A 27489-nucleotide genomic window follows, 5' to 3' on the forward strand; every position below is an offset into this window, starting at 1 on the left:
ATTCCACTGAGCAAGTGAAATCGTTTACTGGTAAGAGTGCAGAACACGAAAAAGAATGATTCCTCGTCACTGAATTTACAGTTTTAACTGTTTTTTTTTAAGATTTTTATTTTATAGACTTATGCATACTTGATTTGCTACTTCAGATTTTGGGAACTGGGATGAGCAAGACCATTTTTGTAAAAAAAATAAATAAAAACTTTTGTTCAAGACTATGTTTGAGATATCTGGATAGGCAACATGCATCCTCTTTCTAGATAGTGTGAGTATTAGGGGCCCAACAGAACACATGACAGATGAGCAGATTTAACAGCAGTGTTGGTTTAAAAAAATCAAAAAAATCGTGCTGCCCTCAGTCCAAGTGCTAATTTGAGTTCTGTTTGTCATAGAGCTTGCTGAGTTCTTCTATTAGAAGAACTCCCAACACCATCAAACTGTCAAGGCCATAGTACCAACTAAAGGCTGTGCAGCAGAAATCATACAGTATGTGGTCTTTTTTCACCAAACCTTGTCTGTATAAGGGTACATTTGCGATATCACTCTCACTTTCTCACATCACTGTGTGTGACTCTATAGCAGCGCTGTATGTCATTGATGTAACATAAAGCAGCAGGGAAGAAGGAGAAAGAGGAATGCCCTTAATGAGTGGGGATTGTCAGAGGCAGGGTGTGCAGGCTTCTCTCATGCTGCTGTTAACATCCAAATGACCAATTAAAGTCTAGTGGGTCTATTCTTACATCCCACTTCACAACTAGGGCCAGGCTGCACAACTGAGGTATGTCATGTTGTAGCAGCCAATAATGTAATAACGGCCGATACCGTAACTGCCAATAACGTTATAATTGCTCCATTTCTAATGTAATATAAAACGTTTATGTAGCTACTTGCCAGGAACTTAATCCAATTTTTAAAACCAATTCAAACAAACTTTTTGCCCATAATGTAAAAGTTATTACATTATGTAATAGTTATTATTACATTATCAGTAGGCCTACATCTGTGTTAAAAAAACATCCTTTAACTGGAGCTTTATTAAAAAAAAACATTACAGTAGGCTGACTGAGTAATAGACTATGTTGTAAAATAGTGCGATAGAAATCCACAAAGCAATTCTGTATGGGTATAAATATTAAAAAGGTATCCTACTCCTTTAAAAAGGGTCACAGTATTGGCTACGGCACACAAGTGGGAAATTGGGGATATTATGCGAACGTGTTTTTCATTCAGATGAGAGCTTAGCCACCAACAGACATTTATCCATATAACTCTCATCAACTCCAGAGGACGATGGGGAAAGGAATTGTCCAAGGTGCTGAAAAGTGTCCCTGTCGCTCATCCGGGGGAGCAAACAGCGGGACACACCCGCCGGAGCCCATTGGTACGACGTCACGCGCACAAAGTAGCCGAGGAGCGAGTAAGGTAAATGAATTACAGATGAGAGGAGGAGGAGAAGGAGGAGAAGAGAGAGAGAGATAGGAAGCTGAGGATGCAGGTTTGGTCCACAACACACAAGCTCGACCCCCACTCGAACCACAATAGCAGGAGCGGCTATACACCACCTCGGTGATACTGTATTATAGCCCACAACAAGTTCCAGTGGTCTCATCAGCTGACGACGAGGAGATGCGCCCGCAAAAGCTTTGACTCGACACCCTCCACCCCCCCGTTCACGTCCCCATCTTCCTACTCCTCCTCTTCCCTATAACGAGGATCATCCCGCACACAGACAGGCGGCATTTGACACCGTAAGATCCAGAGACACGATGAGTGGATCTCCCCGCCATGGGACAGCCGTGATGGGATTTATGGTGCTGCTGAAGGCGCTGCTGTTGCTGCTCGCGACGCAGGCTGCAGAAGGAGTCTTGACGGACCATGTCTTGGTTCAGTTGCACGGAGACGCGCAGGAGGATGAGGCGCACCAACTTGCAACACAACATGGGTTCCAGAGTGCCCGGAAGGTAGGGATGCATGGGATAACATTGTCACATTCACAATGTGCATTGCTTTCTTTCTTTTTTTTTAAATAATTGTTGCCTTTCTTTGGAGATAACTATACTCCAATAAATGACTTACCATTGCTAATCACATTACTCAGATTAAGTTACACAAACACATATTTGGCAACATGTCTAGCTATCAGTGATGGTCAAACATATGGTGCAGGGCAACACAAGTAGTCTAGCAGAGAAGATACCGAAATTATTCTTGAGTTTTTCTTTTGTTTTGACTTCATTGGTCTATACTTTTGCTTAATTTGATGACTTCCTTCGTACTAAAATCAAAGGCCCTGGTCAGACGAGTGTCTGTTGCCCTGTGTGGCCCCTGGCGACTCAAAGCTGCCAAACTGATTTAAATATCTAGACATATCTTATATCCCACAAAGCGGAAGCTTTTTGTTTTGTTTTTATTGTAAAAGATTATTTTTTTTCAAAAGAAAAACACAATCAGCAGGGGTCTCTCTCACAACTTGAAGTTGTAAAGTGATCTTATCCTTGAGATAGTTGATTTCGTCAATAGATGCCATGTATAGATGAAGAGAGCCTTTTTTTTACCTTTTGTTGAGTTGTTTGACCTCTTGCATTGTGTAACGTGGTAGCCATATTGTTTTTAAAGCACATCTTTATATCTCTCACACACAACACACGCTCAGATGTGTATTCATACTGCATCTCTCGACTGACGTGGCCTTCTCTACAGACATGACATTTTACTCACCTGAGACAATGTGCCTTATTAAACAGCCTGATAAATGCAGCATGCATCACAAGATGTCAAAAGCGGTAACAAGACGTTTATGGCAGACCAGTGGAAATAATTCCCTGTCAGTGTTTGTGCCATGCCGTGTCTGCCCTGCTATGAATGGGGATTTTCTTTCTCCTTTTTCTCTCTCTTTTTTTAACCTCCACAATGATAATAAAAAAAAAACCCTGGTTCAATCTGTACCTCATCATAATGTGATATCCGTGAGGTGGGGTTGTGTACCAGTTCTGTGATTGTCAGTTCCATTTCTTGTTGGCACTAGATCACCCCCATCTTCTTCCCCCCCTGCCTCCCAGGTTATGTAATCGGCATCTATATTTGTCTAAATGGGATGTGCACCATTAAACAATGTCTGTGCCGTTTTCAATGATCTTCTATTATTGCTTAATTAACTGGACCGGGACACCGAACTAAGACATGCATACAAATGTGAGCTCAAAGAGAGATAAAGGAGAGGGACAGAGATCTGCTATCAGCTAATATTCAAATCAACCTTGATTAATAAAATAGCCTTCAATGGAAGAGCAGTATTTGCTTTTTTTTATTGTGTTATTTGCTTCACATTCAAAAGCTTTTGTCTATTTGGCAACAACAATAGAGTGAAAGAGCAGTGGAAGATAAGGATAATCCTTGCATGCTCCTGTGAGAATTCATTTTCAACATAGGATCTGACAGGCGCATCTGAAAGCGTTTATTTTCAAGGACTGACCTGTACCCTAGCTCTTATTAAAGCATAAGGGGGTCTTTAATCTGTGCACAGTGCTCTGGGGGGAGGGAAGGAGACAGGGGGGGGGGGAGCTCTGGATGATGCATCTCATTTTCCCTTGGTCTCGTGATTTATTATGGTTGATTCCGGCACGGTTTCTCCAGTGTCTTAAAATAGAACCTCGGTGAGAGCCGGCGTAATCAGTGCGCCCTTGTTCCCACATTGAGTTTGACCTGCAATTCACACACTCTCTGATTGCTGCCTCTGTGTCCTTTTCTCATCGCCGATTCTGCTACTGATCCATTTTTCTCTCTTGTTTTTTTTTCTTTTCTTTTTTTTTCTCTACCCAGCTTTCCTTCGGAGAGGGGCTTTACCACCTCTATCCTCAGGACACTTTCAAGAGGCGGAGCAAACGCAGTGCCCGCAGCAAACAGCGGCTTCAGAACGACCGCAGGGTAAGCAGCATACATAAACCAGCTGAGAAGCACACGCTGTGTGTTTCCTGTACACGCATGTGCCTAGAGGGGCATGGTTACCCTTCTTTCACTTGACACGACTGAGGCTTCCATCCATGTAGAGAATGATGAGATAGGTGCACCTAGATTGCAAAAATCTAAATATGTATTACAGCATCGGATATGCAGAGAAAACAAAGGTACAGGCTACAAAACAAACAGAGCTCATCCAGGACAGATGCCATGACACAAAGGAAACCTCTTGAGAATGGACATGTTGCTCAATAGTGGCCATTAAAGGTCAAATGGAGGGAGAAGCAGCAATGAAGAGGGCAATACATTATAATCAATAATGTGTTTCACAAATGAGCAAATATGACCAAAAAAAGGAACCCAAACTGTAGTTACATTGGCGAGATATGTACACAGTAAATATTCATTTTGTGGTCCCCACAGGTGAGTATATATAAATAAGCAAGAAGGTACGTATCATTCGTTTTATTGATGCCATTCAATTGTGTACGGTGACTCTGACCATTTCCTGTGTTATGAAAATGTTCTGGTGAACAAACACAGTGTCAGGAGCGCTGGTCCATGGGTCAGTAATGAGTTGTGTTTGATATGTGGAGTACAAGGACACAAAAAACAATGTTTGTCAATGGTTGTTGGGCTAAATACATGGTTGCTTAAACCATGGCCATAGTCTGGTACCTACTATATGCCTACACTAAAGAGATGCTGTGAGGCTTCCAGAAGCTACATCACAGCTTAAGTTCCTTGGGGCTGTCTGACTTTCTTTCTGTCTATAGTCGAGATAAAAAAAAGCGACTGTGTTGTTCCCATCAGGGCAACTCAAAACCCTGTGGATTACTGCTAATTCAACATCCAGCTCTGAATCACTTAGTCTCGGGTGTCTTTTATAAACGTGTCTCTTGGTGATATTTTTAGATTTTTAATAATGTTATGTTTCATTTTTTACGATACACAAAAAAAAGTAGGCTTAGTTGTTTTACCAGTAGGTTTATTTGCATTGTATATGATACGTTATGGTCAGTTATTGATCTGGTATTATTACAGTATGTCTTAAACATGATACATAGTCATTTTTAATAATTACCTGCAGAAAATATGTTGCCTGGCTTCATAATAGGGCTTCAACTTTTCATTTAATGTTATTAATATGCTGACTAGTTTCTCAATTCATTGTAAATTGGGTGGTCAATAGTTCAACGGGCCTTTTTATAAATATATACGTTATTTTTTCATATTTGAGAAGCCGGATCAAGCTAGTGTTTGGTAGTTTTGCTTGAAATGGATTATTAAACGCTGTGCATTAATTGTATGTTTATGAACTTGCTGGATAACACAAGGACCCGCATGTGTTTTTCAAGCCCTTATCTTAGTAAAACATTGTGGCTGCGTGCTGAGCTCTGTGTGTTCAGCCCCGTCCACAGGTGAAGCCGGTGAAAGTGGAGGTCTTGCTAGAGTCAATGAACTAACCTTTCTAATTGCGGTTGTGAAAGGTGCTAATGAAAAATAAATTTGAGCCACTCCACCGAGTTAATACAAGCTAATGGAAGTGAGACAGCGAGGACATGGGCATATTCTGCATTCTCGATGCCGGCTTCTATTCAGATGCTCGACTCACACGCAACACTGCATTTATTGATTGCTGTGCATCTTTGGAATGGATGTGAAGTCAGCAAGTCAGATTTAATGTTGCCTGTATATCATTCTGAAGCCTTTACATAATAAGACACATATGTTTTGAAATCTTTTTGAAAGCATTTTAGGAAGTGGGTTAGGAGGGTGGAAGATACAAAAAAAAATATGAATACATTGAATTCTCTTTGACTGAGCAGCATCCCGTGACCCTTAAAAAGGCACATGAGGGCGAGTAGAGGGGGAAAGCCAGGAGAGAGGCAGCAAGGCTCTTTGATTTGAAGTGAACTGAAGCGTTGTGAGCTGTGTGAGCAGGCAAAGGCGGAGAGTGATGGTGGTGCATTGGACACTGTTTGATGTTGTGAGTGGGCAGTGTGTGACAGTCTGTCTCAAGGGAAATACGGGCCCTCCTGCCAAGTAATGGAATATATTGATGATTGATGGAGAGAAAGACACAATCTAGAAAATTTGCCGGTAGTTCCCCCTTTGAGTGGGAATTAAATGATGTCACGACAGAAGTCAAATGAGACCAAAAGGACCTTAAAAACAAATGTTATTTTCACAATGTCAAAGTAAAACCTTCAAAGACAGAAGGTAAGTATGCACAATGTAGCGATTTCAATTCTTTCTCAGGGCCGTCTGGTCGTTTCAAAGGACTCACTGAGGCGTTGCTTTACAGTGTGTGTGCGTCCTGATTGCTTAGAGTATATGCCATAAAAGAAAGTCCTCGATGAATAGGCTTTGGCCATTTTAAAAGGCCATCTTAAGTGCCGCTCTGCTCTCTTATCTGTGCTGGTAAACACACCGGACAATGCCGGCTTTTCTCTCAGTCAAGCTAGAGTGAGACATTTGCTAAAGGTAAGCACAAGAGGTAGGCTACATTTGGCCATAGGAACACAAATAATAAAGACATAGCTTTGAAACTCTGGAAAATACAGTATTTTATAAAGCATCATTAGTATACACACAACCACTAATTCAGCTATTGAAACTGAATTAAAGTCAATGAGACATTTAAGGTTATAGATTTATTTGTACTGTGTGTACAGTCCATTTTCATGTCTTCCCAGTACACCTACGTTGGCTACATTCTCAATCACACACAAACAGAAAGAGACAGGGAAGGACCTCAACCTTCAAATGAAACGCTCGGTGAGAGGCACATACTGCATTTGGTAAACCAACCAAAGAATGAGAGCTTCAATTCAGTGTTTATAATTGTGTGAAGGTTGCTATTTGATGCAACCTCGCAGAGAATATGGTGTTATTACAAAATGGAACGGCTGAATTGATAGGCTACCGTGGCATACTTTCCAACTACTGACAAAGCAAAAAGAAATATTGGGAGTGCATTGTATGCTTTGTGACACGATTTTCGAAACGCAGCAGTCATTTTAACTCAGTCATTTCTATGACAGCCGCCAGATAATCAAGCACCTGAATTTCATCGAAGACATTTAGCACTCTATATGTCATTTTTTTTGTGGTGCTATTGTGGCAGCTCTCGGGAAGCATTTGTAATCCAAAACACAGCTGTTCATCCGCCCAAGTGTCTTAGTGATGGTTCAAAGACACACAAGCCCACATCGCTGTGAGCGTAATTGCTGTGGCTTAATGCTGAAAATGTACTGAGAGAGAGAGAAAAAAAGAGCCTCCATTGCTGTTAGTGGCAGGTGAGTTGGGAAGCCTGGGCTCCAGCTGCAGCCCCTCTGATTAGGAGGGAAAGAATAGCCGCTTTTGATCTACACAATGTTCTGCCTTCATGGTACAGTAGTGCACAGCTGGCTCTGCTGATTTCATGTTCACAAAGCAGCACACGTCTATATTGCCCCCCTCTAGAAAGAAGTCCTGTTTCTAGTCGTACATGTGTGTTCCAATGTTTCATTTCACTCTTTGTATAAACCTTTTCCAGAAAACATTATTTTGACGTCATTGCCAACCATTTTCTTTCTGTCTTCTTCTGCAGGTGAAGAATGTCTTCGACCAAGACGGTTTCAGTCGTCAGAAGCGAGGCTACAGAGATCTCAATGACATTGAGACCAACATGAGTGACCCTCTGTTCACCAAACAGTGGTATCTGGTGAGTAATCAGCCAAGCAGCTGTCTCCAATGCCGCCTGACCTTTTTGCAGACTCCCCCGCCGCATTCTCCCACCTTCATTACTCAGAGACATATTCCCCACTACATTCTGCATCTATGTTGTTATTCATTCTTCAATAAGCCTGGCCAATACTGTCCATGCCATTCGTTCATGCCGCCTAGTCCCCCCCCCCCCCCCAACATTTCTAATGGTGGCTTTACCTGAATGTCGTGACTCATGGATTATCTCCATATTGTTTGTTGTTGTTGTTGATTAGATAAACACTGGCCAGGCAGATGGGACCCCTGGGCTGGATCTTAATGTGGCTGAAGCTTGGCAACTGGGCTACACGGGCAAAGGAGTGACCGTCGCAATCATGGACGATGGTGAGTATAAAGTGCTGCTCGTTCTTACTCTCTCATTTAAGGTGCATCTCGCTTTGAAATGGAAAACACTTATCAAACAAAAGGTCAACACTTTCCAAACTTTCTAACATTTCCATTTGTGCAGCCTAAGATGTGGTAGATGTGTCTCGACTAAAAAGGAAGCACTTAATCCTTTCTATAAATCACCACGTGAAAAGAAAAATAGATTAATATACAATATACAGTAATGATAAACATTTTTATGATGTAACCAGAAAAAAGGTGAATAATTGACTTAAACCTTTATTTATATATATTTTATTAAAGGGTCATTAAGAATACAATTGAATAAATAGGAAACTCTCTTTTAATAGCAATAGACACCTGAGGTCATATCCTCTATCCTCGTTTGCTCAATCATATCACTGATTCTAATGTCAAAATTACATTTCAGGCATCGACTATCTACATCCAGACCTGGCATCCAATTATGTGAGTAACTCGCGGTGATTTCATTTCATACTTTCATTCATCTCCTTCAAGTGCTGTCATTAACTGATGCATGGGGGTTCAGCTGGTGGGTTTCATAGGCATTGTGTGTGTGTGTGTGTGTGTGTGTGTGTGTGTGTGTGTGTGTGTGTGTGTGTGTGTGTGTGCGTGCGTGCGGTGCCACTGGCAGTGACAGGTGCTTTCCGAGTTGCCTTCATGGCTGCCCAGTCTCCTTGTATTCCTGGAGGACGCAGAGACAGGCAGACGGCCAGCCAAGCTGTTTAATGTTAATGCACACTGCACTGTGGCAGGCGCAATGGCAGGCCGATCTGTCACAAGCAGAGATAATGCCAGGGTAGTTGGCGCTGCATAATGTGATGCTCTATCTCCAGCATACTGATAAAAACCGTAAAGGACAAGAGTGATTGCTAAATGGAACAAGGAGATGCAGAAAGGCCCGGTTTGATTCGACTATTAGGTTTAGCAGTTTCATCAGTGTGACTGCGTCGTGCTGTTGTATTGTGTCGTGGGATGTGCAAATGCAAATCATCCGGAGAAATCGAGGCGTTGCGAAAGAGTGAGTCACGCTGCTCGTTGGCCATGCTTGTTTAATAAGAATTTTATTAAGAAAATGTCAGGGGTTTAGATATTCATCACGTAATTCTTTTAATAAATGGTTGCAAAGGGATATTAAAGATTCCAGCGATGCAGTTTGCTCTCTGTTTTGCCTCAGCCCACGTGCACACTGTGTGATCCTTTTTAAAATTCAGCTTGCATGGGAGCTTTGTTTTCTGTATGCTTATGTCCCCACATACACTATATATTGCTGCGTGTTCCTGCCCTTTGCATGTTGCTTGTCTGTGAACAGAGATGAGCCTTGACCTAAAATATCACTGAGTGCCTGAGCTAGGGTGATGATGCATGGGCACACTCCACTGGATTGAAGGATCATGCTGTGCATAGTTCTAGAGTGTGTGTTTTTGTGAGCACGGGCTGGAGGGAAAGACACTGTGCACGTAATCATGTTTTTGTTTTTTACCACAGTCATGGTTTTTCGTATAACCAACAAGGTTCAGGTTCATCACTTCTTTCAGTCTGATTCAAATTGGTTGTGCGGTTGTGCATCTCGGTGTGCATGTGTGTATCCGCTGTGGCCAACTAAATCTCAGTTTATGTAAGGGCTTTTGGATTGCGTGCCTTTTGTTTTTCAAGATTTGCCATTTGGAGTAATAATCGTACCGGAACAACTCATAAGGTACATTTCGATATGGTGAATTATTTAGAAGATTGGGTGTTTCCTTCGATGAGAAATGTCTATCTTGGCAGTTCAATTTCATGGCACGTTAATCTGCCAAAAGTTATAGCACTTAAAGAGTGTTTTGCATAAATCATTACATCCATACAGTTTACCGCTAGGTGATAAAGTGGCAAAGTACGGTTTCGTTTATTTCTTTCATTTAACAGAATGTATATGAAAAAAGTGGTCAACACCTGATTTGTATATAGGCCAATATACTGTATATAGTGGATACATTTATTAAACAGTGATGATGTTGAGTTAAAAGAATGACTATTCAATCACTCTTTTTATCTCCATGCTTGCCAGCACTTTATACTGGTATCATGTTTGGCTGCTCCAATATTAGGAGGCATCAATAAAATTTCCCAGTTCTGTCAAGATAAAGAATTGTGTAAAAACAGCAGAGAGATGTTGTGTTGGTTTTGGATCCCCCCCCCCCCCCCCCCCCCCCCGCCCCTGAGGAATATGTCATTGCAATTTTGACTCTACTGTTGTACACCCTGGGAAGTTTCCATGACAACATTTGATGATGTCACATTACCATCTCATTTATTGCTTTTGTTTTAATTTGTAAGAGAGATGAAGAGTGGGAGTTTAAGAGAGAAGAGGAGACAGAAAATGTAATAGATTTCAATTGTTGTGTGCTCATTATACGCTGTGACAGAAATGACTCAAGATTATGTTTTTCCAAAATCGGATCTATTGGGAAACAGTATCTGTCTTCACTGTATTTGTTATTTTGAAGATATTTTTTTACATTTCTTTTCGTGGTACTTTACCTAGCATCTTGCAAATTACTTTTCCATCAAGGTCACATCATTCAGGAATCCTGCATTAGCTCTTTTAGATAAGGTTATCAGCCTTAAATGAACTACTGCGCTGGAAATTAAAACCATCGCATGATAAATGGCACACAACAGAGATTCATGAGGATGTTATGTCTGTGCTTAGTCACTTACATTATCAACATATAGAATAAAGTCAGGAAGAAAACCAATCTAATTAAAAAGACAGGCTGCACCCTTAATTTCAAAAACATTTGCCATAGTATTTGAATAAGTATTCAGATCATTTCAATGCAACGTTCCAAAATTCCCAATTTCAAGTATAGTCCTGCAATGAAAGTGTATTTCAGTAGTTGCCAACCTATAGCGGGCCACCCCCCTTCTATGGCTCACAAGGTAAAGCTAAGGGCATTGGAGAAAATGTGTGGGAGAGGAAGTAGTAGGAACTATTTGTCATCAGAGATGTCTAAAGGGGAAATCACTCTTTGGTGAAAGTCCTTACAACTCACAGACCTCTGAGATGAAAAATTAAAAATGATTTTATTAACAAGCCACACATGTTGAGAACCATTTATTAAGTCCATTTATTAATTCAATTTAATCGAGTATTTCGAACATATCGTTTTGAAAAAATATATTTATAATCTACATCTGAAGATAACTCCAGCTTTTTAGTTGAGTAAAAAGAACATAATATTTTCCTTTGAGAGGATAAAATGTAGACAGTGATAGAAAATGGAAATATGTAGGTAACTTGAAATGTACTTACTTTCCATGCCCTTTAGATCTTCTCACCTGCATCTCAATCCCTCATCAGCCACACACTAGATATATCAAACTGATTCATTTGTTCCATGTCCGTTCTTGCCACTACGGTCATCATAGGGTTGTTACCAATGTACCCACCTGCTTACCAGTACTTTTTTCTGTCAGTCCACCTACAACATTTTCGGAATTTGGGTTGTATATCAGAACCAAAACTTGCTGGATATCTCTCTATACTATCGTCAGTATATGAGTGAAATCCATCTGCTGCCTCTTTACTGCCGCTCGTACCAACCTTGACACTGTAGCAGCTTTGAGTCATTGCTCTCCCAAGAGCCATTTGCTGGGAGGACGGTGAGCAGACCAGAGGTTGCCGGGGGGAAAAGAACAGGTAGCTGACACTGGCAGCAATCCATTATTGTGACCCTGGTTTGTTCACAGGACACAGGAGATATAGAGCAGAGTCTGATTGATTGAGGAAGATATGAGCTTTAGAAGCACAGCAGACATGCTCCCTTGTGACACGTGTTACTGCTCAGCACTTTTTCACTCCATGTAATGAAAACAACAATAACAAAAAAGAAGAGAAAATATACTTTATGACGTGAGCACAAAAACCTGTGTGGGAGCGAAATGTTCCCCTTTACAAAACATGTTCTACTGCATCTTATGAATGCCAATTTCCAAGCCTATTCTTTGGACTTTGGACGGATTGTGCTGTGCCACTTGTTCAATTTTTTTTAGGAATAGTTCTACAATTTTAGTTATTAGCTTTTTTGCCTCACTCTCTGGCGTTTAGTCATTCGTTTTATGTATCAGTTTTGACTGTCAGGTGAGGCAAGCTAACGCTCCCCTTGATTACTAGTGTTTGAGATAAGCTAATCTCCTGGGGCGACATTTGCACATTTATTCATCAAAACAATGAACACACAGTTAAAGGAATGGTTTCTGTCCACTTTTCCTGAGCCGGAGAGTGAGGGGAGAGTGAGGCAAAAAGCTAAAAAAAATAATTTAAATGTTGAACTATTCCTTTATACGTTTTTAAGACAAACAGAGAAGAAAGAGACAACAAGCAAAGGAGAAAGAAAAAGGAGTAATTACAAAGGACATTTTTTATTAGGTTTACTTTCCATCTTCACATCGCTCTCACATCTCCTTAAACAATTACAGAGGTATAAAGCACTCTCTAACAGCCACTTCATCATGCAACCCAAGTCGCCAAAATCATTTCTATTTTCCACTTGTTACCTGCTCCACACTGTGATAATTACGGTGTTTTCTCCGCCGGGTCAGTGAGCCTTTGCTTTTGCTTTCTCGTTGTGGCTGACTGAGTCATCTCATCTAAATGTCAGTCAACACGGGCTGAGATTGGTGCGTGGAAACACTATCTAGCCTGATACAAATGTGTTCAATTATATCGCTAATGGATACAAAGGTGTCTTCTCCATGCTTATGACCTCACAAAGCACACGTTACTGGGTAGATAGCAGACTTTTATAGCCTGGATAATGCTTTGGAAATGTGTTAAAGAAAGAGCAATGTCTGTGTTAAATCTTACTGTGTGTTTGTGTTTTTGTGTGTGTGTGTGTGTGTGTGTGTGTGTGTGTGTGTGTGTGTGTGTGTGTGTGTGTGTCCTTCAGACATGTCCTGTGGACTGCATTTATATCTCTCTAGCAGTTGTGTGTCTTTTTTTCTCCTGCTTTTCTGCTGCTGTTTGTTCTGATCCTATTACTTTTGGCCATGTGGAATTAAATGCTGGCAGTGATGGGGCAATCATTTCCTCCGCTTGAAATCCCCACTGTGATCACGTATTGCTGTAGATGAGTAAAAATTTGCAGTAACAATTGAGCTGACATTGTGTAAACTTCTTCTAAAATAGTTCCATTATAAATGTAGCCTTGCAACTTAAATGTCTTGTTTGGTAAATAATAATTTGGCATTTTGGGAAATTTCAACTTTTCACTGTCTAGCTTTTGGGCTAACTGTTTCCCCCTGTCTTCGGTTAACGCTAAGCTAAGCTAAAAATGATAAACATGGCTGGTTAAAGCTTCTTACTGCACATACAAGTGTTATCACTGGGCAATGAACTGAATAAGCGTATTTCCCTTACATTTTGAACTACTACTTTAAATTGAGTTGGTTATAGCAATGGGCACCTTCGTATAACTATCAGTATTTCATCCTCGAAAAGCATGTTTTGGAGAGAAAAAAAAAACCTCAAAATCATTCCTGCAGTGATGAGGTCAACACTCCACCGTGAAATGTTCCCCCTCTGCATCCCTCTCCTGTTGTTTTTCTGTCTCCATGTTGTTGTTTTTGTAAAAGCATTCATTTGGTCCCTTTCAGAACGCCGATGCCAGCTATGACTTCAGCAGCAATGACCCGTACCCGTTTCCACGCTACACCGACGACTGGTTCAACAGGTATAGCTCACCTTGCCGACCCCTTGTTTATTAACACGCGTGTACTCTGTGTGTTTTTGTGTGTGGGTTGTGTGTGCTCTCCCCGAAGCCAGCCTGCTCCCCGTCTATTGATTTTTCTCTCCACACAGTTCCATTAAGACATAATGGTGCGGTATAAACAGAGCTATTACAACACCACACCACACAATGGTGAAAACATAAAGCCTATTTTAACCTGCTCACTTGGAAGGGTGGATAAAGGAGGACCAGTACAAGTCTAGTTTCTCCTCTTAAGGTTCACAGTGATCACAATGGCGACCCTCAGTCTGATAACCTCTTATCTGCCTTCCATCTCCCAATCACACTGGGTGATCCACTGCCACGGCAACACATGTCGACAAGAGGAACAAAGACAAAATGTATTCTTTCTCCGCCTCGCCCCCTTCCACTGTGTCTCCATCTGCTCAGCTGTGTGTGTGTGTGTGTGTGTGTGTGTGTGTGTGTGTGTGTGTGTGTGTGTGTGTGTGTGTGTGTGTGTGTGTGTGTGTGTGTGTGTGTGTGTGTGTGTGTGTGTGCGTGTGTGTGTGTGCGCGTGGGAGTGAGAAGGGAGTATTTGGGTTTGCCAGTGAAGCAGTTGCTGACTGTCAGGGCACAACTCGCCGGCTAATCAGCTGGTTGTTATAAATAGCTGCCTGCCTGTCTGTAGCAAAGCATGCTGGGAGCGAGGGGTTGACTCTCTGCAGTGTCCCTGTGGGGAGCGGATGGATGGAGATATAGACACACATCACAGGGTGCACACGAAAACACTGCAAATGTGCAAACGCATACAGTCGGACTCAGATGAATGAAGGATAAATAATGCATTGATGGATCTTGCAGACTCTCCACGAGCTGATATTCTTCAGGTCACAGAATTAATGAGGGTTAATGCTCAGTGTTTAATTGATTTGTGGCTTTATGGATTTATGGTTAAGGAAAAACCTCTACTGATAAAAATTCCCTCCTTTTAGTCAGACGTGTAGGCAAGACAAACAGGGGTATCTTTTCACAGAAATGTAATCTCAAACGTAACCCACGATACATCCTTTATAAGCTAATGCAAATCCTCTGAAATGTAGTCTCTGTTTTTGTTGCCACCAGTCACGGCACACGATGTGCCGGCGAGGTGTCTGCAGCAGCCAACAACAACATCTGCGGTGTGGGAGTCGCCTACAACTCCAAGGTGGCAGGTGTGTGTGTGTGTGTGTCATATTAAAGGTGCAGTTTGGACGAGGGAGGGGAATAACAATGAGCCGACATCGATATTAGAAAATAACAGTAGCGATGATGATATAATGAGAGGATCCAAGGTAGAGTTTGTTGGGGGGGGGGAAATACTGTATGCATCATGTGTACAATATGTAATTGTGGAAGCAAGGTGTAGCATTCTTTAGTATATCTCTACTGATAGAATTACTGCTGAGGTCAGTATAGAATCCAGACTGCAAAAGGACAAAGACAGCTCCATGTTTCCATTTCATATTGATTTTTCTTGGAATCATGCTCTGGGAGGTCCACAGTAGGAATAAGAAAATTAGTATTGACTCCTTGATTTGTGTGCTGCTACGAAGCTGACACCACTTTCTTCCTAGTGTGCAGGCTCTAGAATCTGGATGCTATAAATAAGTTGCATTGAAACTGATATTGTCAACGTTGAATGAACAGCCCTTTGTGGCTACATAAACTACACTGTTTGCCAGCAGCAGTAACAATAAGATAAACTAACAATAATGCACATTTTAATGTACCATTTTTGTTGCTTATTCAGGTATCAGGATGTTGGACCAGCCCTTTATGACTGACATCATTGAGGCATCATCTATAAGCCACATGCCACAGGTGATTGACATCTACAGTGCCAGCTGGGGACCAACTGATGACGGCAAGACGGTGGATGGACCCAGGGAGCTCACGCTGCAGGCTATGGCCGATGGCGTCAACAAGGTAAGGCAACATCCCACCTGCTGTACTGAGGGTTACCTTGTAAGGTCAAACTACATTGTGTTGTCAAAGGTTGCCAAAAAGTAACCGATTCATTGAACTTGCTAAGGACGTTTTAAAAATATGCAATATGGCCAATTTTTTTCCCATGGTTTCCAAGCCCCCGCTTTGTCTTTGTGACATTGATGTTATCTTTTAGCTCAGAGCACTTCTGCTGCTAGCATCGGGCTGTATTTTGGTTGGACTGATGTCTGTTAACCAAACAGCCTCATGGGGGTACCAATCTCTACTTATTCAAATATGAAAAGGTATGCACAACGAGGTTGCTCCATTTGTTTTGTTGAAACTGATTTAGGAATTGCCAGTTAGAGGCAATGGATGCAACCAGGCACTGAGCATTCAATCCCTCATAGCTTACCTAATGTGTGCTACTACTACTACTCTCAACACTAGAAAAATGTTTTCTAATTAGTAAACAGTTGCCCCCCCAAAAAGCAAAAAAAAGGTCTCAGGGTTTCTGGAGCTGATTAGGCACTCTGGTCTTCCATATGGACACCACAAGGCCCGCCAACTGGGGCTAAATTGTGAGCCCTCTGGTTGAAGGGCAATCTTATTGGACACACACACACAGACACAGACACACACAGAGGTGCCATGCTAACCAAGCCACCGCCAATTACTTGCTTGATTAATCATCATGCATTGTGTGCTAGTAGGTGTGGAGTGCTCTAAAATGACCTGTCTCAGGTAGGGTAGCTGAGACGGTAATCTCTGATCATGTCAACACCACTAATCAAGCAGCCACTCTGCGATCCCCCTCTTAGATTCTAATGATCACTCACATGAGCTACTGTGTAGGCTGGGAATGATGTACCATTCAAATTAAGATGCACATTATTGCATATTAACATTTGAGTGCCTTTGATTCTCCATCTTAAACACGACTGTGTGGACTTGCAAATTGCTACTGATAATGGAAATAAATAGCACCATGGGCTGTGCAAAATGAAAGCACTTTGTGTGGATCGTGCGGGTACACAAGGCAGAAGGCCTGAAGCTCCTAGGTGGGCACAACAATGCTCAAACCAGTCTTTGCGATTCAAATAGAGAGCGACAAAAATAAGCACCAAGAAGGGAAGAACTTGTCAATCCTCCTCCACCTGATCCTTTGTTCTGTGGGGAAACCTTTTGTAGAAACAGGTGCAGCATTGGGTGAATAGGACGCTGTCTGCTAGGAGCCACATTCAGTTGTTTCATGTCTCAAGGCACTCCGTCTAAAAAAGATAATATATACAGTACATACGCTTGTATGTATTCTATTTGACGCCCATTCTTAAGAAATAGATTTGAAATTGCATGATCGCATCCATATTCTGTAATTTATTGCCCTCAGACTTCAAACTTTTTCCTTGCTCTGTTCTTACGTATATCATACTATAAAGGAAGACATCTACTTTGCACTTGGTGGTCTTACTGAGGATTGAAGGGAGGGGGTTATTATGATTGCGTGAGGATGAGTTAGCAGTTCTGTAGAAAACTGCTTAAAACCGGTCAATTTGACAGGAGTGCTACTGCAGTCTTTGTGTTATCTGTTTAGCTCTGGAAAGGAATTCATGTAAATACTACTTGACAGAAGACTGTGGACCTGTGCAGAACTCAAATGTGTGCTCTCTTTTTTTGTTCTTATCCTGTCTACCAATTTGACTCATATCTGTCTTTCTTCCACACAAAACAAACCTCCCACCCTCTGTCTTTATAATTGATTCATTTTTTTGCTCATTTGGAGTTAGATTATGTACATAATTAAAGTGACAGTCAGGTGAAAATTCCCAAATTCCCAATTCTCATTTCTAGAATTCCACTAGGGGATGAGGAGAACTGTGACATCTTTCATCACAATGACCTTTTAGGGGCGCGGAGGAAAAGGCAGCATCTACGTGTGGGCATCGGGAGACGGCGGTAGCTATGACGACTGCAACTGCGATGGTTACGCCTCGAGCATGTGGACCATCTCCATCAACTCAGCCATCAACGACGGACGCACCGCCCTGTACGATGAGAGCTGCTCCTCCACACTGGCCTCAACCTTCAGCAATGGGCGCAAGAGGAACCCAGAGGCTGGCGTGGTGAGTGTGTTTGGGTTTTTACTGCATGTTGAGTGTATGTTTCCCATGACTGTAAAGGGAATGACCTCAGATGTTTGTGGTTAACAAAAGTCTATTTCGACAGGTGGGCTTTGGGTGAACCTTTAGCATTCAAAGATGACTCGATGCTTGCTGGTACATCACATATTTTTCAAAGACATCCTCATACAAAGATGATAAACCGTTAATAGCTTCTTTTCAGTATGCCCGTGCAGGACATTGAGACCAGGGATGAAACCTTGGAGGCTGTTACACTGTTATTGCGGGGTTGGGAATAAAATGGAAGCTCAGGTGGACGAATAGCCTCTTCTCTGATAGCTTTCCTAGACATGAACATACATCCTTTTGCTGTTGAATCACAGGAGCAACCACCATCTTGTGTTGATCGAGGCATTTTAGACATAGTGGATGTGTTGTTAGGAGGAAAAGATTTAAATGGAAACATGGTCATCCTTTATAAGTACTGATAGAAAATGCTTTGAACATGACAAAGTAAAGCATTTTAGCTTAGTGCTTTGTGTTTTTTTTTTCTGTATGAGTGTAAAGGAAAGTAACAAGGCAAACTAGTTATACAACAACATGAATATAGTGGCTAACTGTAGCATACACTAATGTGCTGTAACTCAAACTGGCAAATGGCGATTTATTTTAAAATGTACCTTGATAATTGTGTCTCAAGTGAGTGATCACTGAAAAGAAATTGGGTGATTCACTGGAAATAGAAAATAAACAGGAAAAAAAATTGATAGCTGACGCACAACAGATGATGCTCACTTCCTGTTATTGAGGACAAATACCCAACCATGATGGGTAGGATTTAGAAAATGATTGCTCCTCTATCCTAGCATGCACAAACACATTAATATAAATAGACTGTCTATACTATGCTCGCGTGTAAAAGTAATTTCCCAGGATACAGAGGCGGGAATGTTTGTGTTAGTGATTATGCAAATCACCTTTGGCTGTTTACAGAGCCACGGATTTTCCCGAGGGGTTCACCTCTAATTCCCGTCAATCTGTTATCATTTCTAATTAAGGACCCAATTAAATAATGAAGTTCTTATTCAGAAAATATAAACATAACTTCCCTGCTGATGTGTGTACGTAACAGCTCAGCCCTGCACTCTTATTTGTCCTTTCATCTTGTTGTTAAACCAAAAATAATTGTATTGATGGAGGAGATTTCCTTCAACTGAAAACGCTTTCCAGGAAATTATTAATTGAATATTTGTGTAAATAGTTGTTGTAAACATTTTTGTAGCAGGGCAGGATTTCGGAAAAGGCAAAGGTTTATGTTTTGGTTCTTTTTGATAAAGATTGGGTAGGCTAAATTTGATGGGGGGAGGTTTTTAGTTATAGGAATCCTCCCCATACTCGTATATTTTTCATATAGTCACTTATACAATACATGCTTTTTCTTGTTCTTATTTTTCCTGTGTTATTTCTGTTTTAGGCCACTACAGACCTGTATGGAAACTGTACGCTTCGTCACTCTGGAACATCTGCAGCGGCTCCAGAAGCAGCTGGCGTCTTTGCTCTGGCCATTGAGGCTAAGTATGTCTTTTAATTCCCCATTCCACACACCTGCAACACATTGTGATTGTGATGGACTGTTCTGTATAAAACAATATTATGTCACTCCATATTTGACTCATCTTTACTGAAGAAAATACTGGTGAGGTCTGATTCCACAAAAACATATTTGACTTGAAAGAACACTGTTTTTGTGCTCATCATTTCTGAGCTGATTATTCTTTTGAAGTGCAACCTTGAGCGTTTTGTATCACTTTGAAGTCTTTGATCCCCCCAAGTCAATCTCCATTATTCTCATATCCTTCATTCTGATTTAATCTGTGTGTGTGTCAACTCTTTTGAAGCACGAATCATTTCTCCACTTCTCATAGAACTGCTTATTTTTCATATCAACCAAATGAAAAGTGAAACATCTCATATTCTGTTGACAACAAAGTACAGAATCAGCTGCCACTGCTCTTCATATCTCAGTGCAAAGCTACAAAAAAATACAGTTCATATACTATTAGGATGGGCTCAAAGCTTATGTTTTATATATCACTTATTTTATTATGCATCCAGCAGAGACACTGTGCTGAATAATGAAACACACTGCAGTGCTCGATTATCTCAACTAAATGTCATGTAGGCTAATATAGTGATACCAAAGCTTGTACAATTGATGTTTTACAACCCACTCGGTTAATCACGGCCTATTGACGCTGCAGTACAAGTTGGAGTTTCTTTTATAATCCCTCTGCATTCAGAACAGCTTGTTCCTGGTGGACCAGAAAAATCACTGAAAACATATGCCACTTAGGTAAACCCGCCCACACATAGTTAAAACCAATATGACAAATGTAGAACCTAGATAAATGCTGCTTCCTCAATTCGCAGAAGAGAGCGCTGCCTCTCCCTCACATGCTTAATATCTCCCATTGCGGGCGCACACCGTTCTGCTGCCATTAACTGACACCAGCTAGTGAAGTTGAGTAAAGAAACCCTGTTTGCTCTGCACACACAATAATGATGTCGCTATTGGGAGAAGCGGATGCTCACCCTGTCCGGGGGCAAATAACCCACAGGGCTGTAAGGACGAGCGTATACTGCCTTTTTACTGCCCAAACACACTTGAATCTGAACAAAGCTGTCACTATGCACAGCCGAGATAACGGAGGGAGACTCAAACAAAGGCAACCATCTGGCTTAAAGTGCAGACACTATGGTGTTTACATAACTGAAAGCAAGTAGTCTGGGTAAAACCACAATGAAAAAATGTTAATCCATTTGTGCCAAACTTTTAATTTACTTTATAAATTACTATATATACTTTAAAGTTTGCATATCATTCTAATGTTCAGGTTCAAAATGGTAATTTGGGAAACTTTCTTCAGGGTGTAGTATCCAAAAAAACTTTTATATGTTTCAGATTGCCATTGCTGAATCCCTTTTTAAACCTCTCTCTGAAACGCTCTGTTTAAGAGCCTGTATCTTTATGTCCCACCTTCCGAAAAGCCCAGTGTGCTCTGATTTACACTGAATCTAACTGCCGGTGTCTTCTCCCCTAGTTACAACATATGGGTAAAAGAAATCTGACTGGGGTTTTGGAACACAGATTTTCAGGGTTGTTTTTTCTCAAACTTTGTGAGACACTGGTCATACTTAGGACCCATATGAATGTGGAAAAACCATGGAAAAGTGCATTTTGCACAACAGGTGGCTTTTAATTTATTCCTCCTGTGCCTACTATTTCTAATGGCATTTTTTTTCGCTCACTCCAGCCCAGACCTGACATGGAGAGACATGCAGCACCTGTCAGTCCTGACCTCCAAGCGGAACCAGCTTCATGACGAGGTCCACCAGTGGAGGAGGAACGGTGTGGGCCTCGAGTTCAACCACCTGTTTGGCTACGGCGTGCTGGACGCCGGGGGCATGGTGAAAATGGCCAGGGAATGGAAAACAGTACCTGAGCGTTTCCACTGTGTAGCCGGATCCATTCAGGACAACCAGTGAGTCACATTTCTATTCTACACACTTTAAAGCTATAGTGCATATCTTCTGTTGCCCCCCTTGAGGAATTCTTATTAATTAAAATAACACTGTATGCACATCCATACATGAGGTAAGCCTTCAGTGATCGCAAATTGATTTTATACCATCTGCTCTACGCCCAGGTTTTTCCTTAGCAGTAGAATCAACAACTGAAACATTTCTTAGGCCCTTGGGACTATTTTGGGAGCTCCTGCGCAAGTGTCAGTGGGTGACACCAGTTTGTAGCTGCTACCATACTGAGAAATACAGAGAGAGAGTTTTGTGGAGCTGATAGGCTTAATCAACCTTGTGTCAACTTGTTTGCAGATGGCTTGAATGTAAGTGACGTTAATTTATATGAAAAAGTTACTCACTATGGCTTTAGGTTTTTTGAATGATACATGCCGCATATTATATGTACACACTATACACAACCTACGATTTCAAACATCCCCTACCAAGATGCTGGAAGTGAAAAACTGCTGTGCACAAGAGACACACTCATCTAATTACTGGGCATTCCCAAATTGGCCTAATTCAATAAAACATCTGCGATGGGAGAGTCCACTTCATAACCACGTATTATTTAGATTAGCTGCTCTGATGGTTCTGCAGATTTATAATGACAAAGACTGATAACCTGAAAGGTGCTGTTAGTTGGTTAATCCCTCACTCTTTTGACATGTGAGCACAACAGATTACGGCAAACAACAACATTGTGGGAAAGGTTGTTGATAAGTTTTTATTGTTTTGATTGGAGGTGAAAATTGAGATGCGTTTTCAGTTTGATAAATTAAAAAAAGCGATGAAATGAATTAATTCATCTAAAATTCCCCTCAACTAAAAACATGCCTGTCCATTGAAGCTGCTCACTAAAGTAACATGGTCTTGCTTTAAAGCGGCAACGAGTAACTTTTAAATATCTTTTAAACAGCCTCATGTTTCCTCTCATAATCATAAATTACCTTTAACAGCAAACGAGACCATCAGTGCAAAGAAAGACGTTTTTATATAGTTTTTATTACTGCATTTGATCTGGTCGTACACCCAGTCCGATTTTCGGTTCACGCGTGCATGCTCTATGGTCACATATCCGTATTGGTCACAGATTTCAGTGTGGCGCAGTTACGCGATTTGAGAAGCCTATCCCTCCAGGTGAGGGAAGGGGAGCGGGAGCCTTGTTTGAGACAGTTGTTTGTCGTCATAATGACTGATAACGGGGCTGAACCATAAAAGAAAAAAAAGAAAATGCAATGAAGAAAAGCGAAAAGGGAGAGTGATAGTCGGGCGGGAGGGCGTTGCCAAGCAACGTATACACAATTTCACGCAGCGAACCTAGACTGCAGCATGGACTGCAGTGTTTACTCCTAAATGAATGAGCGGTAGCCTACTAAAACAAAGTTTACTTTGCCTCACCAGCATCATCAGATGACCATTATTCATCTGAAATAGTCATTATTTACAACATAAACACATTACCTCATCGTGATACTAACTAACTGCCATCTCTCGTTCATTCGCTTTGTGTGGGGACACGGACTCGTTCAGCTCCGTGAGAGGTGACAATGCATCAACTCATTGCAATCAGGTGTGTCTAGCACTTACTGGCATTAGTTGATGCTGTGTCACCCATAGACTCACGGAGCCGAAAAGAGTCCGGTAACCTCACACTTTGTTTTCAACACACGGACACGCACCATATTGCTTCCTGATTATTTGAATCTGCACGCCCTGCACGCTGCCTGCACGAGCTAGAAAACAGCTTCACGACAGCTGGCGTCGTAATAATACTACCGCTTTTGTTCAAAGGTGTCGCCAACGTGCCGACTTACTCGTAGTGGCTTTAAATAAATGTGTACCTACAAACAATATTTTGTAACGTCACAACAACTGTAGTAACGAGCATCTTACAGAAATGTGATGTAAAAACTTGAATGTCGCCTGGATATTCTTGTACAGTTTAGCAAGGATTTGTGCAGTATAGCAGCTGTTGTCTTGTGTCTAGTGGTTATATTTTAAAATTGCAATATCTCATTTTCCAAGGGAGAAGGAGTAGATGTAATTTCTTTTTGAAGTATCAACTAGTTAAGGCAATCCATCTAATTTTTTTTCATATGCTCCCCGTGTCCACCCACACTGCTTAATATCTACTCAAGAGTCAAGATCCTTTCTTTTTTCTCTGTGCTTCTATCACTCTTTGATTTCCAGTCTGACCTCCTTTTCCTCTCTTTCCCTGTGCCTCTCTGTACGCCTCACAAGGGCTCTGCTTTCCATCCATCCAAAATGTCCTGAGGCCTTGAGCTCCTGTGTGTGATGCCTGGTGCTTTCCTTCTCATTCACCCTAATTAGAGCATAGCAAATGGCAAATGGCCCAGCGAGGCTTGCCTCGGAAACAATGTCAATTAGACTGAGTGATAGCTAGAAAGGGATTCCAGGTTGAGGTGTGTGTGTGTGTATGTGTGTGTGTGTGTGTGTGTGTGTGTCTGTGTGTGTGACTTAGGCTTGAGCTTCCACGTGCATTGTGAAAGTGTCACTGTGTAGGAGGAAGATTTTTAAAAAGCAGCCTAAATACGTGACGTCTGTGTATTTTTTTGCCAAGTGCAATTCCATATTTTTAGTCCATAATCAGTGCTCCACACTCAATGCAGCCGACAACATGGAGAAGGAGCATCCCCTCAAAGAGTCATGTGGTTTTTATTACATCCCTGAAGTCATCACATGCACATGGTGGAAAGGAGTTGCCCTCTTGTGCAGCGATGATGTGATTTAAGGCATTTACTGCTTATCAAGCATTCCATAGCATAAAGTGGCATCGGCTCTTTGCTCAGACATGGACAAACCATGAAATATCTGGATAAAAAATGGCATTTATAAGAGGGGAAAAAAACACCATATCTCTTTTTCAAACATGTTTTTTCTACTGTGTGTTGAAACCTCTGTCGCTGGCTGTGACACATTTTTTCATCAGTTCACTGTTTCCACAGCAGCGCCGCGGGGCTTGTTCTGCCTCTATTGTGGTTGAGAAGAGATATAATTACAACGAGCCCACCTCTGATGATAGTGTATCGCCAGGGAAAAGCAATAAAGACCAACATAGCCGTGATGGTGAACACACTGCTCAGCATTGATCTGATGTGGAAGCTGTGGCTTATTTAGCTGGAGGAGAACTTTTCATTATCAGATGAACTGGCACACGGTGGCCCCCCCCCCCTGTTTTTTTTTAAATCTCCACTGGTTCTGCCCTTCAGACGCATCCCTCTGCCTGCTCTATGACCGACTGCTGTAATTACTGGCACACTATCTGATGGGAACCGTGCACCTGCTGCTCTGGGGCTCAAAAGTGAAATCTGAAAATAGCCACTCCTAAATTTAGTCAGTGGTAAAAGAAGATGTATTTACATTCTTAAGAAGTACTGATACCACACCATGAAAATACTCTAGTACAAAGCCTGAAGTGGAGTAAAAAGTACATGGTGCTTACATGTAAATAATCAAATAAAGTACAAGCAACACACATTTGTTTAAGTAGGGCGCTTGAATAAATGTACTTAGTTACATCTGACCACTGGATTTTCTTATGCATTATCATAAGCATATATGAATAATTGCACTTTAGCAATAATGACTTGAACTCATTGGAAATGAGGGTCACACCTCAATGAAGGTTGAATGAATGAATGACTCTTTATATTGGTAATACATATGCAAAAAAGAGTGGGCAGCAAGTTGTAACTTTGTAAAAATACTATTTTTACACATAACAATCTACATGATTGCAACAGTGGAATATTTGGTTATGTTTATGTTATATGTCTTAATATGCATTCTAGGGTGTAACTTTATGTGAAACACCCCACTGTGAACTGATCTGTTTTCTGGGAATAATAATTCCCTTCATCAGCCCCTAGCATCTTCCTGCTGTACTCACCTCTCTGTGCTCAGAATATTGCTCCATTAATCATGTTTTAATGTTATTGCTGTAGCGCACATCTTTCTCATTTTTTGAACACCTGCAGTGCAGCCTCAGCTTCTAATAATGTTATTAAGGCTCCTGATAGCTTTCGGCCACCACCCCTGCCCTGCTGTGTTCTCACTCTTTCTTCCCTTCGCCCAAACAGAAAGGAACAGCAGTATGTCTTCTTCACCACAAAGCTACAACTAATAGCAGGGCTAGCCTGCTTTTACACTCTGTTCAGAACAAATCCATTGTGACAAAATAGGTGAAATAATCCATTCAATGACTGAAAAGGATTCACAGGTGGTGCACAATGACATTATACACAAACTATATAAAAGGCAAAATGCACGTGTTTAACACTTGAAAAAAGAAACACTAGTCAGTTGATTGTATTAATCTATCTAATAAGCAGCTGGTCATTATTGCACTACATCTTTAAATGTTTGGTAATGCTATTCTTAAAAAGAATAGATTTCATAGTTTGAAACATTTATTGATTATTAAATACATAATTGTTGCTGAATTAATATTTAAAAACATCAACAGTTGCAGCCTTTGTGTATTTAGTGGCTCTCAAACGAGCAAAGTGGCAGAAAAGCAGGTAGTGATAATAATGTTGAGAAACTCTCTTTATGGTCTATACTATACATAAAAAACGTTGTTATCTTATTATTATTATTATAATTAAGAATAGGGCATTGACATGATAATCAATTATAATTTCTAAATTAAACCATTATATAATTTGAGACATTTAAAAATCAGGCATAAAATAAAAACTTAAAACTGGTGGCAGCTTGAACATTACCTGCAATTTATGTGGCACAAACTATAAAAGGTGGCCATTTAGTGTAAACCAAATAGCAGGGTATTTTAAACGCACCACTAGAGCTAAATTACACAGTGAAGTATGCAGACCTGACAATCATCACTGCTGTTTGGCAATGAGGGAGCTGCTTCAAAAAGAGACCTGATTGTCTGTTATGGATGGATGGTTCCATATGAAATGTAGGTCAAGTACTGTATTAAATTGGACATTCAAAGTAGGGCAAGGCTGATTGTGCACAGAAAGATAAAATTTGTATTTTACCAGGCCTCAGTCTTAGCTACAGGGATGTCAAAATCCATCTAAATGTGGTGCTGTTTTGTCAATATTAAGTTTTTATTTCATTTTACACTTTTATTTATTTTTAACTTTTTTTTAAAATATTTGACTTCCCTCTTTATCCCTTTAACACTGTTTTAATTTGCTCCAATTTGTTCTCCTTCTCTAGTAAAATCCAAACCGGCAACAGGGTGGTGCTGACCATCGACTCTGAGGCCTGCCAGGGGAAGGACAACTTTGTCCGCTACCTGGAGCACGTTCAGGCGGTGGTCACTGTCAACTCCAGCCGCCGCGGGGACCTCAACATCAACATGACCTCGCCCATGGGCACCAAGTCCATCCTGCTGAGCCGCCGGCCCCGCGACGACGACTCCAAGGTGGGTTTCGACAAGTGGCCCTTCATGACCAGCCACACCTGGGGAGAGGACCCCCGCGGCACCTGGCTCCTGGAGGTGGGCTTCCAGGGAGACGAGCCACAGCGCGGAGTCCTCAAGGAGTGGACTGTCATGCTGCACGGAACACAAAGTGCCCCTTATATAGACCAGAAAGTGCGCGATTATCAGTCCAAACTCGCCATGTCCAAAAAGGAGGAGCTGGAGGAGGAGCTGGATGAGGCTGTAGAGAGAAGTCTGAAGAGCTTGCTAAGTAAAAACAACTAAAAGCCCATCTGCATGTTGCCAACTCGTTTCTCTTATCTCTCTCTCCCTCTCTGCAATTTCGATCCAACTTCTCTCCAAATCTCACGGCATCTCCTCAGTTCTTCTCACTTTCTCGTTATCCTCCCTTTTGTCTACCTCTCTCGCCCTGGTCACTCTGCTTTTCTTTTTTTTTTATCAGTGTTTCAATAGTCCCACCCAAAAATCTTCAATGAATGTTTCTTGTAATCCAATCAAGATAAAAGTGTAACCTTTAAATATATCTGTTCGACATAGAGAAAGAAAGCTATATCATCTGGATTTTTACACTCTACAGAATTGTACATAATTCAAA

The 27489-nt window shown here is 41.3% G+C and overlaps 1 protein-coding gene across 1 annotated transcript; it reads left to right on the forward strand.

The window, feature by feature from the left end:
- Positions 1–1763: 1763 nt before the first annotated feature.
- Positions 1764–27158, forward strand: pcsk2 (proprotein convertase subtilisin/kexin type 2; the record flags this gene model as incomplete). The annotated part of the gene is made up of 12 exons (XM_080036286.1): positions 1764–1958; positions 3817–3921; positions 7550–7663; positions 7941–8049; positions 8483–8520; positions 13714–13790; positions 14910–14998; positions 15577–15752; positions 17660–17875; positions 19347–19447; positions 21187–21414; positions 26669–27158. 12 exons carry the CDS (start codon positions 1764–1766, stop codon positions 27156–27158), a joined length of 1938 nt encoding a protein of 645 aa, XP_079892412.1.
- Between the last annotated feature and the right edge of the window lie 331 nt (positions 27159–27489).

This window comes from Ammodytes marinus, assembly GCF_949987685.1.
Source record: "Ammodytes marinus genome assembly, chromosome: 11".
Lineage (NCBI taxonomy): Eukaryota > Metazoa > Chordata > Actinopteri > Uranoscopiformes > Ammodytidae > Ammodytes > Ammodytes marinus.